The 13,174-nt window shown below is 46.7% G+C and overlaps 2 protein-coding genes across 8 annotated transcripts in view; one reads left to right on the top strand and one right to left on the bottom strand.

The window, feature by feature from the left end:
• Positions 1 to 13,174, top strand: part of kirrel3l (kirre like nephrin family adhesion molecule 3, like) — a 35,823-nt gene that overhangs the window by 17,703 nt on the left and 4,946 nt on the right. For 2 of the 4 annotated variants that reach the window (XM_008323514.3, XM_017037913.2), the window contains exons 2-12: positions 3,922 to 3,965; positions 5,202 to 5,313; positions 5,903 to 6,052; positions 7,552 to 7,709; positions 9,123 to 9,273; positions 9,363 to 9,468; positions 9,771 to 9,919; positions 10,059 to 10,186; positions 11,362 to 11,488; positions 11,822 to 11,922; positions 12,592 to 12,790. In XM_008323514.3, the coding sequence (XP_008321736.2) occupies positions 3,922 to 3,965; positions 5,202 to 5,313; positions 5,903 to 6,052; positions 7,552 to 7,709; positions 9,123 to 9,273; positions 9,363 to 9,468; positions 9,771 to 9,919; positions 10,059 to 10,186; positions 11,362 to 11,488; positions 11,822 to 11,922; positions 12,592 to 12,790 (1,425 nt within the window). Of the gene's footprint in view, positions 1 to 3,921; positions 4,078 to 4,667; positions 4,818 to 5,201; positions 5,314 to 5,902; positions 6,053 to 7,551; positions 7,710 to 9,122; positions 9,274 to 9,362; positions 9,469 to 9,770; positions 9,920 to 10,058; positions 10,187 to 11,361; positions 11,489 to 11,821; positions 11,923 to 12,591; positions 12,791 to 13,174 lie in introns of all 4 variants that reach the window. The other 2 variants (XM_025061842.1, XM_025061843.1) reach the window with 2 other exon arrangements.
• The window catches only part of nphs1 (NPHS1 adhesion molecule, nephrin), a 147,739-nt gene that overhangs the window by 131,291 nt on the left and 3,274 nt on the right, over positions 1 to 13,174 (bottom strand). The gene's annotated exons all lie outside the window — the stretch shown is intronic.

Here is a 13,174-nt window from a genome sequence, read left to right as displayed (position 1 = left end):
TTGTCTGTGTATTTGCCTGTGTGTGTGGGGGGGGACAGGGGGGGGCAGATTACTATGATGCTGTAACATAGAATGACTGTGTCGTGCACTGTACGGTGCGTGTCACAGCTGCATTTTATCTAAAGGTCATTGGCAGAGCCATTAACTTTCTGGGTCTTTAGCATCATCACACCATCACTTACACAAGCACATTTATGGTGCACACACACACACACACACACACACACAGTGGAGTGCGACTGCGGCAGATGCCCAGCGGTGGACAGATCATTGCTGACATCTGTCCGTCTCCTCCTGATCCTTCCTGATCTAGATGCCATCTCTGTCACTTTAGATGAACCAGAACCAGCGCGGCCTCGTCGGTGGCTTTGACTCAAAGCTCTTTAGTCGGTTGTGTGCAGGTTGAAGCGGCAGCGTTGAGCACTTAACTCCGACCACGTGACAGAAACGGAAAAGTCACCGCGTCAAAAGTATTTTCTAACCGTGCCCTCCTAAGTCTGCACTCCTAACACCGCTTCATCCTCCTCGCTTACTCCAACTGACACAAACATACACAGCATAGAGAGGCAATTACACAAACTCTACACACACACACACACAACGTGAACACACACACACACACACGTGTCCATTTGTAAGAAATCCGGATTATAATGCATCAGGCCAAATGTGTTTTGACCTTGTTACTGGTGGAGGGAAGACACACACACACACACACGACAACTTGGAAGTAAAAACCCTAAGTGCATTCAAGGCAGAAAAAAACTGGTACAGCTAACACGAGTTGTACTGCCAAACATCCCGGATCAAGTACCAGATAAATATAATATTACATTTTCAGCCTGTGAACAAACTTTTAATTTTCAAGTCTGGAAAACAGAAAACCAAAAACTTCAACATCTTTGGGTCACATCTCAGTAGACGGCACCACAGCAGATCAGGAACATGAGCGTTCACCCCCACGGCTCAGTGGTCCTCCTCTGCCTCTCCTCTCTCTCTCTTTGTCTGGTTCCGCTCCTCCCTCTCTCTCTCTCTCTCTCCACCAGAAACGAATTCATGTAATTAAGCTGCTAATACACCGTCAAAGAATTATCTAATTCAGCAAGGAGGAATTAAAGGAATCTGGCATGAGTCATTAGCCAGTGGAGATGTTCTGTTGAGCATTTTCAATAAAGGATCTGGAGAGCAGTGAATCACTCACAGTACAGTGAGGAGACGACGCCATAGTACACACTCTCTGCTCTATATTTAAATGACTGCCTGTCCGTGTGTGTGTGTGTGTGTGTGTGCACACGCCTTTTTTTAATTGCCATATGTGAGCATGAGAAATTTCATGTGGGCGAAGTAAAGAAAAACAATCCGCGGCATGTAATCCTTCTAAACCATCAACCAATGCCAGTGAATTATTACTTATTGTAAACATTTGGTTACACTGAACAAGATGCACAATCAATGTTTGTACTCTCACTGGTACAAGGAATGAAGGGGTTCGGGGGGGGGGGGGGTTCTAACCCGCTCGCCTGCTCTGCAAGACGAGGCACATGAAAGTGTTCAATGGCTCATAAAGGCAGAAAGTAAAGGACAGACGGTAAAACCAGCGTATCTGAAGGTACAACGAGGAAATGACGGCCTTTAACGAACACATAACAGTCTGAGCGGGAAGACGCTGACGCTCCTTTGATCTGCTGTGCGTGACACATGAACACGACCTGCGTCTCAATAAGAGTTTTGAGTAAAATGACATAAAACTAGTGATTATTGCTAAAGAATACCTAATGACCCAATTACTCCCCCTTTCTGAGCATTACCTGTATTACACCTAGCACATTAAACCCTCTACCTCACATATATACACTTGGAACTGGATATATTTTCTAATTAAGATTGTATTTTATCGCAACTCTTTTTGTATTTTTTATCAATTCTCAATTTCTTTTACTTCAGTACATTTGTCTTACTCTCTTTTAAATATTCTTGCCAGAGCAACTGTTACTCCAACAACACATGAGGATCAATACAAATATTGACTTTGATTCCGATATTCTCCAAACACGTGAAGTCGATTATATTGATGAAGCCCAAATTCACCTAACATATCTTTGTCTCATTGGACTAAACAGTCTTTTCAAATAAAAATGAAATTTTAATTATGCTCATATATTATACATGTGTGTTTGTAGTCAATACGATATTGAAATTACATCAACAAGATTAAGTTGGTCGCTAACTGCTGGCAGAGTTTTTATCTTTACGAACAGCAGACAGTTGCCTTGGAGGCTTGGCTGACTGACTTTGCAATACATCATCACTGCTAGCATCATCGCTAATGTTCGCACGACAATATATTTATATTTGTGGCTTGGTAAAAAAAATGAGGAGAAACCTGTACTTTTCTATGGCTCAGAGTTTTTACGATAGAAATTCCTGATCAAGACAGTGGTTGAAAATACCAACGGTCCGAGTTGCGGAGATGTCAGGTTGATGAGCTCACTGTTTGGCTGCTGTAATTGTGCTGTTGTTTGGTGACAGAAGCGGCGGGTGGGATTTTTTTAGACGGGGGTGGGGGTGGGTTCAGGGTTCAGTTCATGGTGCAGGCCTGAGATGAAGTGGATAATTGAGTGAGGAGTAAACACTGCCAACAACCACAGAAGACCCTGCTTAGAAAAAAAAAAGAGAGAATGGAGCGAGAAAGAGGTGGAACAGTCGTGGAGAAAGAAAAAGGGGTGAGAGAGGGAGGAAATCCCAGCTACCCTCTGGGGGGTAACACTGCTATTGAAAAGCTATTAAACTTGCATTTAGCAGGATTGATTGGAAATGAAGAGGCCTATTAAAAGAGAGGGACAAGAGGACAATAGCACGTCTCTGGCCGCCGTATGTTGCCCTCCTTTCACCAGCTTTCTTTGCCATGAAGGGGGGGGGGTGAGGGGGGGGGCAGGCCTGTCTGTTTAAGCTCCCACCAAGAGAAGCAGTTCAGTGGGGGCTTAGCAAAGTCTGAATAGAACTCTCTTTATCTTCCTCTGCCCCCCCCCACCCTTTACTCCTTCAACAAAGACGGAGAAAGAAGAATGAGGCAAGGTTTTTTTTTTTTTTAAAGTCCTCTTCCCAACTCACACAGACTCCCACTTTGATTACCAACCAACCGCCTCTCTCCCTCTCCTCCCTCCTGCTCCCTGAGATTAGTTACCTCTGGAGTGTTGCCATCTCCCCCAACCAGTTGGGTTTGTAATACTCAATCTTTACCATACTGACACAAACAGTTGGAAGCATAGATCCTTATTTGCACAGTTTTTGCGTGAACGGGGGCCAGCCAATCCGGTGAGGCCCTGCGCCCATACTTAAACAAAGCAGCGAAACGGTGACAGGTGTCTGTGCTGACTTTCAGCTGGCTCATACGAATGGATCCCCGGGGAAATTTAATGGAGTTTTGATTGTTTAACATCCATTTTAACAAACACCCAGTGAAAGAGGGGCAGATTTTTCCTCCCCAGAAATGTGTTTGCTTTATGTCAACCAGCAAACAGCCATATGGTCTGCTGAAAGAGTTAAATAAGTTATGAGGCACAGCTGACTTTCACTCCTCTACGCCACAATTCCAGGGCAAGGGTAGGAATATTTCCACACATCAGTTTTGTCATCTGTCTCAGCATGGGCCATCAAAACAGCAGCGAGAACGGACCATTCATGAGAGTCTGTTCTCACTCCCCCCCCCCCTCCGCCCCCACCTCCTTCGTGCAAGTTTCCCTTTCCTTTCTCTCCATCTCTGCTGGCTCTGCAGAACGGTGCTGCCATTACAGTCTAAAATGCCATTAGCAGCGTCCTGAGCAGAGAATAAATTGTCCATCCAATAGATTGAAAAATATTAAATCTAAAAGATGTAATATTCACACTGTGGGGTTTTTTTTCTTCTCTTTTTCCTTCCAGCAGCCACTCAAGCAGCCTACTTCTCTCAGCAGCCACAGGACCAGGTGGTTGTTTCCGGGCAGTCAGTGACTCTACCATGTGTCATTGTGGGTTACCGGGGAATGGTACAGTGGACCAAAGATGGCCTGGCACTGGGCGGAGAGAGAGACCTTCCAGGTATTCCCATCGACCTTTGTTTTTCTGCCTCCATTCACTCTCTGCGTTTTTTTTTTTTCTTCCTTCGTCTCTGTCTGTCTCACCACGATCAATGCCCGGTCTCATTAGAGACCCAGTCTTCCTCTGTCAGCCGCTGGGGTTTTACACAAATGAATGGCAAGACAACAATGTACTGCAGACAGGCCAAACTGCTGCAACCACCAAACTTTAATTTGTTGTTTCGCTTTTTAACGGCCTTGTAAGTAGGTGGATAATCAATTGGCTTTTATCCACACGCTGACATTTAAATGTGAAGTAGAGCTGAGTGAAGGTGGAGAAGCTCCCTCTTGACCTTAGCCTCCACATCTTCATCGTGTCTGCTTCTCATGCAGCAGCCACGTCACGTGTTGCATTTCCATGCCCGGCGCTGCCGTGCTAACCCTGCAGCTGTGCCTGTGCAGTCAGGTGCTGTGGCTTTTTTCTGCCACATTGTTTCCCCCCCCCCCTTCTTTGTTCATGACGCAAGTCTGTTGTTTTTAGCCCATTTCATTTCATGTTCCTTGGGTTGTTTGTTTATCTCTGATTGTGTTCACTCTGCTGGCTTCACGCAGGCTGGACGCGTTACTCCTTAATGGGCGACCCGCTATCAGGCGAGCACAGCTTGCTGATCGATTCGGCAGAGTTGGCGGATGATGCTGTGTATGAGTGTCAGGCTACACAGGCAGGACTGCGCTCCCACCGTGCCAAGCTCACTGTACTAGGTAAGATACACAGCTTATACATGATCCTCACCACCAGACCTTGTGCCAAGTCCTGCAGGCTGGTGCTGTGTCTTCATCACAGAATACACAAACTACAAAGGTGCAAAAGACAAAAAGACTTAATACGTCACTAAAAATAACCTTTATCATTACTTGAAAAATACAATATCTGCACCAACTGATAACTATATTGTAAACGTACTTTTTTTCCTTACGAATCACGCCCTGAATGACTTGCGTAGATGCTTTTAAAGTCAAGAGTTTGCAAACTTTACAGCTAGCAACACTATTTGTCAACCTGGAGGCAGTTTTACATTAAACTGGGGGGGGGGGGTGGGGGGGGGGGACTGGCCTGGGGTAATTGGTCAGCAGCCACAGGACCAGGTGGTTGTTTCCGGGCAGTCAGTGACTCTACCATGTGTCATTGTGGGTTACCGGGGAATGGTACAGTGGACCAAAGATGGCCTGGCACTGGGCGGAGAGAGAGACCTTCCAGGTATTCCCATCGACCTTTGTTTTTCTGCCTCCATTCACTCTCTGCGTTTTTTTTTTTTCTTCCTTCGTCTCTGTCTGTCTCACCACGATCAATGCCCGGTCTCATTAGAGACCCAGTCTTCCTCTGTCAGCCGCTGGGGTTTTACACAAATGAATGGCAAGACAACAATGTACTGCAGACAGGCCAAACTGCTGCAACCACCAAACTTTAATTTGTTGTTTCGCTTTTTAACGGCCTTGTAAGTAGGTGGATAATCAATTGGCTTTTATCCACACGCTGACATTTAAATGTGAAGTAGAGCTGAGTGAAGGTGGAGAAGCTCCCTCTTGACCTTAGCCTCCACATCTTCATCGTGTCTGCTTCTCATGCAGCAGCCACGTCACGTGTTGCATTTCCATGCCCGGCGCTGCCGTGCTAACCCTGCAGCTGTGCCTGTGCAGTCAGGTGCTGTGGCTTTTTTCTGCCACATTGTTTCCCCCCCCCCTTCTTTGTTCATGACGCAAGTCTGTTGTTTTTAGCCCATTTCATTTCATGTTCCTTGGGTTGTTTGTTTATCTCTGATTGTGTTCACTCTGCTGGCTTCACGCAGGCTGGACGCGTTACTCCTTAATGGGCGACCCGCTATCAGGCGAGCACAGCTTGCTGATCGATTCGGCAGAGTTGGCGGATGATGCTGTGTATGAGTGTCAGGCTACACAGGCAGGACTGCGCTCCCACCGTGCCAAGCTCACTGTACTAGGTAAGATACACAGCTTATACATGATCCTCACCACCAGACCTTGTGCCAAGTCCTGCAGGCTGGTGCTGTGTCTTCATCACAGAATACACAAACTACAAAGGTGCAAAAGACAAAAAGACTTAATACGTCACTAAAAATAACCTTTATCATTACTTGAAAAATACAATACCTGCACCAACTAATAACTATATTGTAAACGTACTTTTTTTCCTTACGAATCACGCCCTGAATGACTTGCGTAGATGCTTTTAAAGTCAAGAGTTTGCAAACTTTACAGCTAGCAACACTATTTGTCAACCTGGAGGCAGTTTTACATTAAACTGGGGGGGGGGGTTGGCAGGGGGTACAGGTCCTGTGGTAATTGGAATCTCCACAGTGCTGCTGAATATTAGGCCATTAATTAGTCCTGTCATCTGTCTGGGCTTCATTAACGCTCAGAACAGCGCAGGATTTGGACCATAAATCTTCTCACCTGAATCAACCAGTGTTTGCGTTCTGACCACAAAGCAGTGAGACGGTGTGTGGCGCCGATAGTTTGCCACAAAATGGTGAGCAAATTGAAGTCACAGCTGAAAAGTACAATCAATTCAACGATTTGATTCAAATGGCTCGCCCACATCCATCACCGGTACTCTGTGTCGCCACGGCAGCGGCGCAGAACTGTTTGGTCATCACACGCCCGCCTACAGTCACAAACAGGTTGGAAACAGAGTCCCTTCAACATAAAATACATATATATAAAAAACCAACAACCTCGTAACCGTCACTGCATTTCATTTATCATTAGAGCTGAATGACTCAGGTGCAATCACCCACAACTCATGTTTATGTGTGGCCATATGGACATACGTAAGCAGTGTGACATTTCCAGGGCACACGTGTGTGTGTGTGCGTGTATGTGTGTAAATCACTGTGGCCAGATGAGACCAAAGCAATCCTGCACAGTCAAAGGAGTCAACGGCGGGAGTGCAGTCAGGGGAATCGGCATGGAAATTAAAATCACCTAGCACTCGGATTCCATTAGTGTCCGTGCCTCGGCAGCGGAAGGACCTCTGACAATTCAGATACACACAGTGAAATTGGTTTGGTGGAGGGAGCGAGAAAGGCCAGCACAAACCCCATGTTTGTGCCTTCTCTTATTGGTTGGGGAGATGGACGCCTTCATCAGGTGTGGCACGCTTGAATTGCCAGTGGTGCTCGCAAAAGCATGCAAATAAATGAACAAATAAGCAATTCACTTGAAACATCTCTCTGCACCAGTAAGAGCAAATGGAGTAATAATGCCAGTCCCAAGAAAGGAAATGAATAAGGCCGTGTTACATTATTTGGACTTGGCTGCTTCTGTTGCCTTAAACCACAGCTTGTTAAACAGAGATGGCCATAAGACATTGTTTGCCTCTTTGTGTATTGATGCAAAGCCAAAAAAGGAGAAACTTTCTGCTCACTGTTCTCTGGCCCTTGTTTTTGTTTTTGAGCGGTTTGTTTGTTCCGGTTTACAGTTCCTCCTTCAGACCCTGTGGTGGAGGGCGGCCCTGTTGTTCGTCTGAAAGCCTACACGCCTCACAACCTCACCTGCAGAGCCTCCGGAGCCAAACCTGCTGCGGAGATCACCTGGTACAGAGATGGAGAGGTCATGGAGACTGCAATTTATTCCAAGGTACTGGAAGAACATATCCGAGTCCAGCATTATCATTCAATCACTGACGCCCACGTGAGATCACCAAATGTACCAGTGAGCAGCAATAAGGGCAAAGCCTTTCAAAACAGAAATGGTTTTTCTCCCAGGCTGAGGTTCTTCTTCTTCTGCTCTGTTATTTCTTCCTGTTTCTTCTTTGGTTCCTTTTTTTTTTTTTTTTCATTAACATCTTTCACAAGGTTTCTTCACACTCTCTCTGCAGTCCCCCTCCTATTTTCACTCACCAGCCCCCTCCACTACCATCTCCCCCACCCTGCTGACTAGCTAGGACTCCTCTCACACCCCCCCCCCCCCCCCCACCCCCACCAACCCAACACAATACATGCATCCACTAATGCAACGACCCCACAACATAACTGGAGCATGCTAAAGCTCAGACAGGCATGAGTGTTTCATACAGTAGACTTTCAGCCGAGGAGAAATCACCCACAACAATGCGGAAACACAATTGGGATGTGCCGGAGCATAAGCCAGGCACGGCTGGGAAAGTGTCACATTTTTCATGCTCTCTGACCACGCTAAATGATGCTAAATGCCACATTTAGGGAGGCGGGAGGCTGCAGTAGGAGGAGAGGAAAGGGGAGGGGCGGGGGTGAAGAATAAAAAAATGAGTGTGAACTCTTGGTGAGGCCATTTAGTGAAAACACAATTTCCAATGCTACGAAATGAAACAGGGGAGAATAATGCTGTGTCCGGGTGACAGGAGGCAAAAGGGAGGGAAGTAATCTTAGCAAAGAAAATACTTTTTTGTGTCCGGCTGAGGGAGTGAAAGGCCCGGCCCATTGATTTGTCTGTCCAGTGGAAAGGCTCAGTTTGGTTTGTCCTTTCTCTCTGACACTTTTCTCCATGACTGTTAACACCCCTCGTCTCCAACTGCCGTACACAGCCACACCAGGCACCTTCATCATCACACTTTTCCCCTTGCATGCCTATGTATGAGAGGACGAGATAGTAAGTGAGAGCGCAGTGAGCCGTATCCTCAGAATCTACACCTTTCCTCACTTAGGCATATTGATTTCTCTGAGCAGTAAATAGATTTAAAAGATGATGACAAATAAGGACTGCTGACATGGAACACTCTCAGAAATGTGGGAACAGCACAATATCCCCGCTGCATCGTAAAAAATATGATTTAACTGGCGTGCCAAGGAACAGGATGGAAATTTAAATGGCTCCCAGATGAAAAAAAGAAGACCTGCAGCGTCATAGAGATATTCCTGAGTGGGATCAGAAATGGCAAATAATTTACTGGTGCTGCAATGGGCTGATATTTAGCTGCACTACCAACCTGGTGGAGTCAGTTTGAAAAAACTGCTTTAAGATTGTTGCTGGTACATACTGACAGTCCTACTACGATGTCCCCCGACCCTGCAGGCTTTGATGGAAGATGGGAAGAGGGAGACAGCTGTCAGCATGCTTCCAATCGTTCCGGAGGACAGTGACTCTGGACGTACCTACACCTGCAGGGTCCTTAACCCAGCAGCCCCTGCTGGACGACAGACGTCCATCACTATCAACGTCCAGCGTAAGAGCCCATCGCCACATCTCCTGGCTGTGTTCACATCCTAATCTGCTCTATTGTTTTTGCTGACAAATACGTTTTCTTGTGCACAGACCCCCCCTCGGTGACGCTGTCAGTGCAGCCTCAGACTGTAACCGAAGGAGCAAAGGTTCTCTTCATCTGCTCTGCTTCGGCCAATCCTGAAATTACAGGATACAGGTATAAAAGCCCTTTATCTTTGTCTTTTAATGTTACCTTCAATTCTCAATAAAACAAAACCAGATCTGAAGCAGAAAGTAGTTTCTAAAAGACATAAAAAATCTAGCAGTAGAAATCCTACCAGGCAAAGCAGTTAAAGTATGCAGAGTGTTTAACGTTGAGATTAATAGGCTGTTTGATTGGCAGTATTTGATTGTGATTGGCACCACTCATTAATCAGCTAATAGCCACTTTGACACGCATGGCTAATTACCTTCGCTCCACTAATTTGCCTGTGAAACGTGATTATTTATTTGTTCCAGGTGGTCAAAAGGAGGAGTCCCCATCCCTGAAGCAAACGGGGACAGCCTCGAGGCCACGGTGGACTACTCCTATTTTACGGACCCCGTCTCCTGCGAGGTGTCCAATTCTGTAGGAAGCACCAACGTCAGCACTCTGGTCGACGTTCAATGTGAGTTTAAATCAAGGCAAATGCTGTGTTCACTGTGGCCGGCCTGTGTATGGAGGGATTTTCTGGAGGTATACAGTATGTTATATTGAAAGCACTCTTTCATTGATTTTACCTGGCTGTCTGTGTTGTTTTACTCTAGTTGGCCCCAGACTGCTGTCAGAGCCAAAGCCAATGACAGTGGATATAGGGATGGATGCAGCTTTTACTTGTGCGTGGACCGGAAACCCTCCTCTGACCTTGGCGTGGACCAAGCAGGGCTCCAGTGTGGTAAGGAACACCGCCCCCACAAACAACTCATCTTGGTGCTAAAGCCCCCTCACCATCTTGGTTCTCCAGAGAGAAATGTTCACACATGGCCTTGAGGCATGAATTCCTCACACTTTCCCCCCTGCACGTTTTTTTTTTTTTTTTCCGGCTGTATCTTCAACAACTCGACTTAGCATACTCCCCAAGGGCTGAAGCCTCTGGCAGAAAACTGTCTGTCCACTGAAAGATTCATTCAGCATCATCAAGGCACTTGACAGGCTGTCATCACTCAAACTCAATCAATCAATCCATCCACAAGTTTTCTAAGGTGTGGTTCAGACAAATGGAATTACAGCAGGTGCAGTTCCTGTAAGGTGACATCTGGGCTGCAGTGATATTAAAAAAGGCCTGATGGCGCTCAAGTATCCATTTCCTCAAAGTCAATTACAGAGGTGGAACAAATGAGACATTTCCACCTTCAATTTATATCATCCTGATAAAAGTCTTTTAGCGAGCACACCTTCAGTGATGACGTCCCATAGGAGCCTCACTTCTGGCAACTAATATAATTTCTGAAGTGAAGCTGCAGCAGGCTCCACCAGTAAAGAAGGCTGCAGGGTGGTGTAAGTGATGCTGTCGTCCCTGAGAGGGTATGCTTTTAGCCCCTCTTCAGGGGGGAAACACGCAGACATTTTTCTAATCCACCGACTGCTGCTGCTCCTCACACAACCACAGTAATGGATTAATTGGGTTACTCTGTAAGTGTGTTGAAATAAAAAAAAAAAATTGGACAGAGGGAGAGGGGGGCGGGAGGGGATGAGGGAGAGGTAAATGGATTAATCACAGCTTGATGGAATGACAGGATCAATGAGCTAAGGAGTGAGTGTGTGTAGCCGCTCCAAAGGCTGGGGCCGGCGCACACCGTGGACCGCTCCATTCTGTCCCTACTGTTTAATTACAACAATCACCGCAGCAGTGCGGTCACTCCGAGGTGGTAGGAGTTCTTAATGTTGTGATTAAAGCTCTTAACAATGGAATTAAACGCCAACCTACAGCATTTGTTACAATGGTCAGCCCACCGCGCTGCCGCCTCCACACTCTCCTTTGTCTGCAGCCTCTCCCCAGTGCCTCCTCCTGTCTGGCTCCTTCTCTCTCTAACACACACTAATCACTTGTCTCTGTGGATCTCTCACTAGGTGCTCAGCAACGGTAACACCCTGCACCTGAAGGCTGTTACCCAGGAAGACGCTGGAACATACACCTGCAAGGCCATCGTGCCTCGCATCGGAGTTGCAGAAAGAGACGTCACCCTGACAGTTAATGGTGAGAGTCTGCTCACGAGAGTTTGTTCAAGTAGATAATGAAGAATAGATGATGCCATCAGACCAGGCCAGTGAAAGATAGCACACAGCACTCATTCTCTGCTGATTCGTTTCCTTTTCAAAGAATTGGAAAAAAGAAAATGTCAACTGAGGGCAGCATCCTGCAGATGAATATATTATATGCTTCCTGGGGACCAGTAATCTGAGGGGATTCTTTTGGGTTTTTTTTAATAGTCCAGTATGGAATTCTTTGCTTGTCAAATAGCTTTAAAATGTTGTTGCTTTGATCCTCATATGACTCTGTTCTTTTTGTCTTTCCTTCCCAACACATCAGGTCCACCCATCATCACTGCAGATGCCATGCAGCATGCTGTGAAGCACTCCGAGGGCAAGTTAGAGTGCCGAGTGGGGAGCAGCCCTCCACCTGACAAGATTGTAAGTTAAACTTCTTTTTTCGTCCCGTGCATTTCGTACAGATGCTCCACAACGTTTATGTTCTTGTCATCTACACCCACCTGAGAGCAACCACTCGGTGTAACTCCACCCCTGACACCAACCTTCACCAGCACATCACTGTGCCACTTGATAACAAACACGTCTCCACACATATTCACAACTGTAACACAGACAGTGGCTGAACATTTGGAGGAGCTGTGGGAGTTCTGTTCTTTCGGGTTTCAGCCAAACCACATTCAATTAGCGGCCCGGGAGGCATCGCTCAGCTGACCCTGTTGAACTGCTGAATGTACGCTGGGCTGAGAGAGGATAATTAGGGTGTGAGGAGGAGTGAGAGACAGGTGCCCTGTTGGCCCTGTTGGCCCTGAGCTCGAGGCAGCACAGAGGAGCCTCATTTCCTTGTGCAGCTACCTAACCCTCCTCAGGCCTCACCTGCAGGGCAGACGTGGGAGGCAGCTTAAACATCAGCCTGTGAGCTACGTCAGCCATGGAGAACCATAAAGGTCGTCGTAGAGAAAGCAGAACAGAGAGAGTTCTCTCAGCTGCAGAGAGGGATCTAAGGAGGAGCAGCAGAGATGGACTGAGACTGGGACTCTTCCAGGAAGTGACCTAACACCCTCTGGTATCTCTTCTTGTTCCTCTACACAGGTCTGGACCTTTGGAGACATGAGCCTGTCCTCTGGTTCTTCCGGGCGTTACTCGGTGCAGACAGTCGGCAGTGACCATGGTGTCCTGTCCTCTCTGGTGTTCTCCGAGACTCTGGCACAGGATTTTGAGATGCGGTACAACTGCACCGCCTGGAATCGCTTTGGTACTGGCACCGTCCTGGTCACACTGAAGGAGCAAGGTAGGAACCGCCTGAAGCATTAACACTGATCCTGCACAATCATGAAGAGAACTTTAAGTGACTTTTTCTAAAACTAAAATTAGAGGGGGAGATTAGGTGAAAGCCACGCTCCTGGTTTGTGCTTATCTTAATTATGTTCCTTCAATCGATATGATTTAATCAGCAGATGGTTCCTTTAATGAATATGTTTGCCCCATAACATAGATATTGATTAGGGACAAAAGTCAATTAGAGGAAGCCACACGTGTTTGTGGTTGGTCTCATATCCTCTATCAATGTCTCAAAGCCAAGCTCAGCTCATTTCCGGTTGCCTCCCCTGTAAGTGAACTTGGGATTAGGCACAGTGATCATTATACTGATGTCAGTGGGAGCCTTTGTTGCTGC

This window comes from Cynoglossus semilaevis, chromosome 13, assembly GCF_000523025.1.
Source record: "Cynoglossus semilaevis isolate Cse_v1.0 chromosome 13, Cse_v1.0, whole genome shotgun sequence".
In the NCBI taxonomy this organism is placed as follows: Eukaryota; Metazoa; Chordata; class Actinopteri; order Pleuronectiformes; family Cynoglossidae; genus Cynoglossus; species Cynoglossus semilaevis.
The sequence above is the reverse complement of the archived record's forward strand: the minus strand, read 5'-3'. Positions and strand labels throughout refer to the sequence as shown.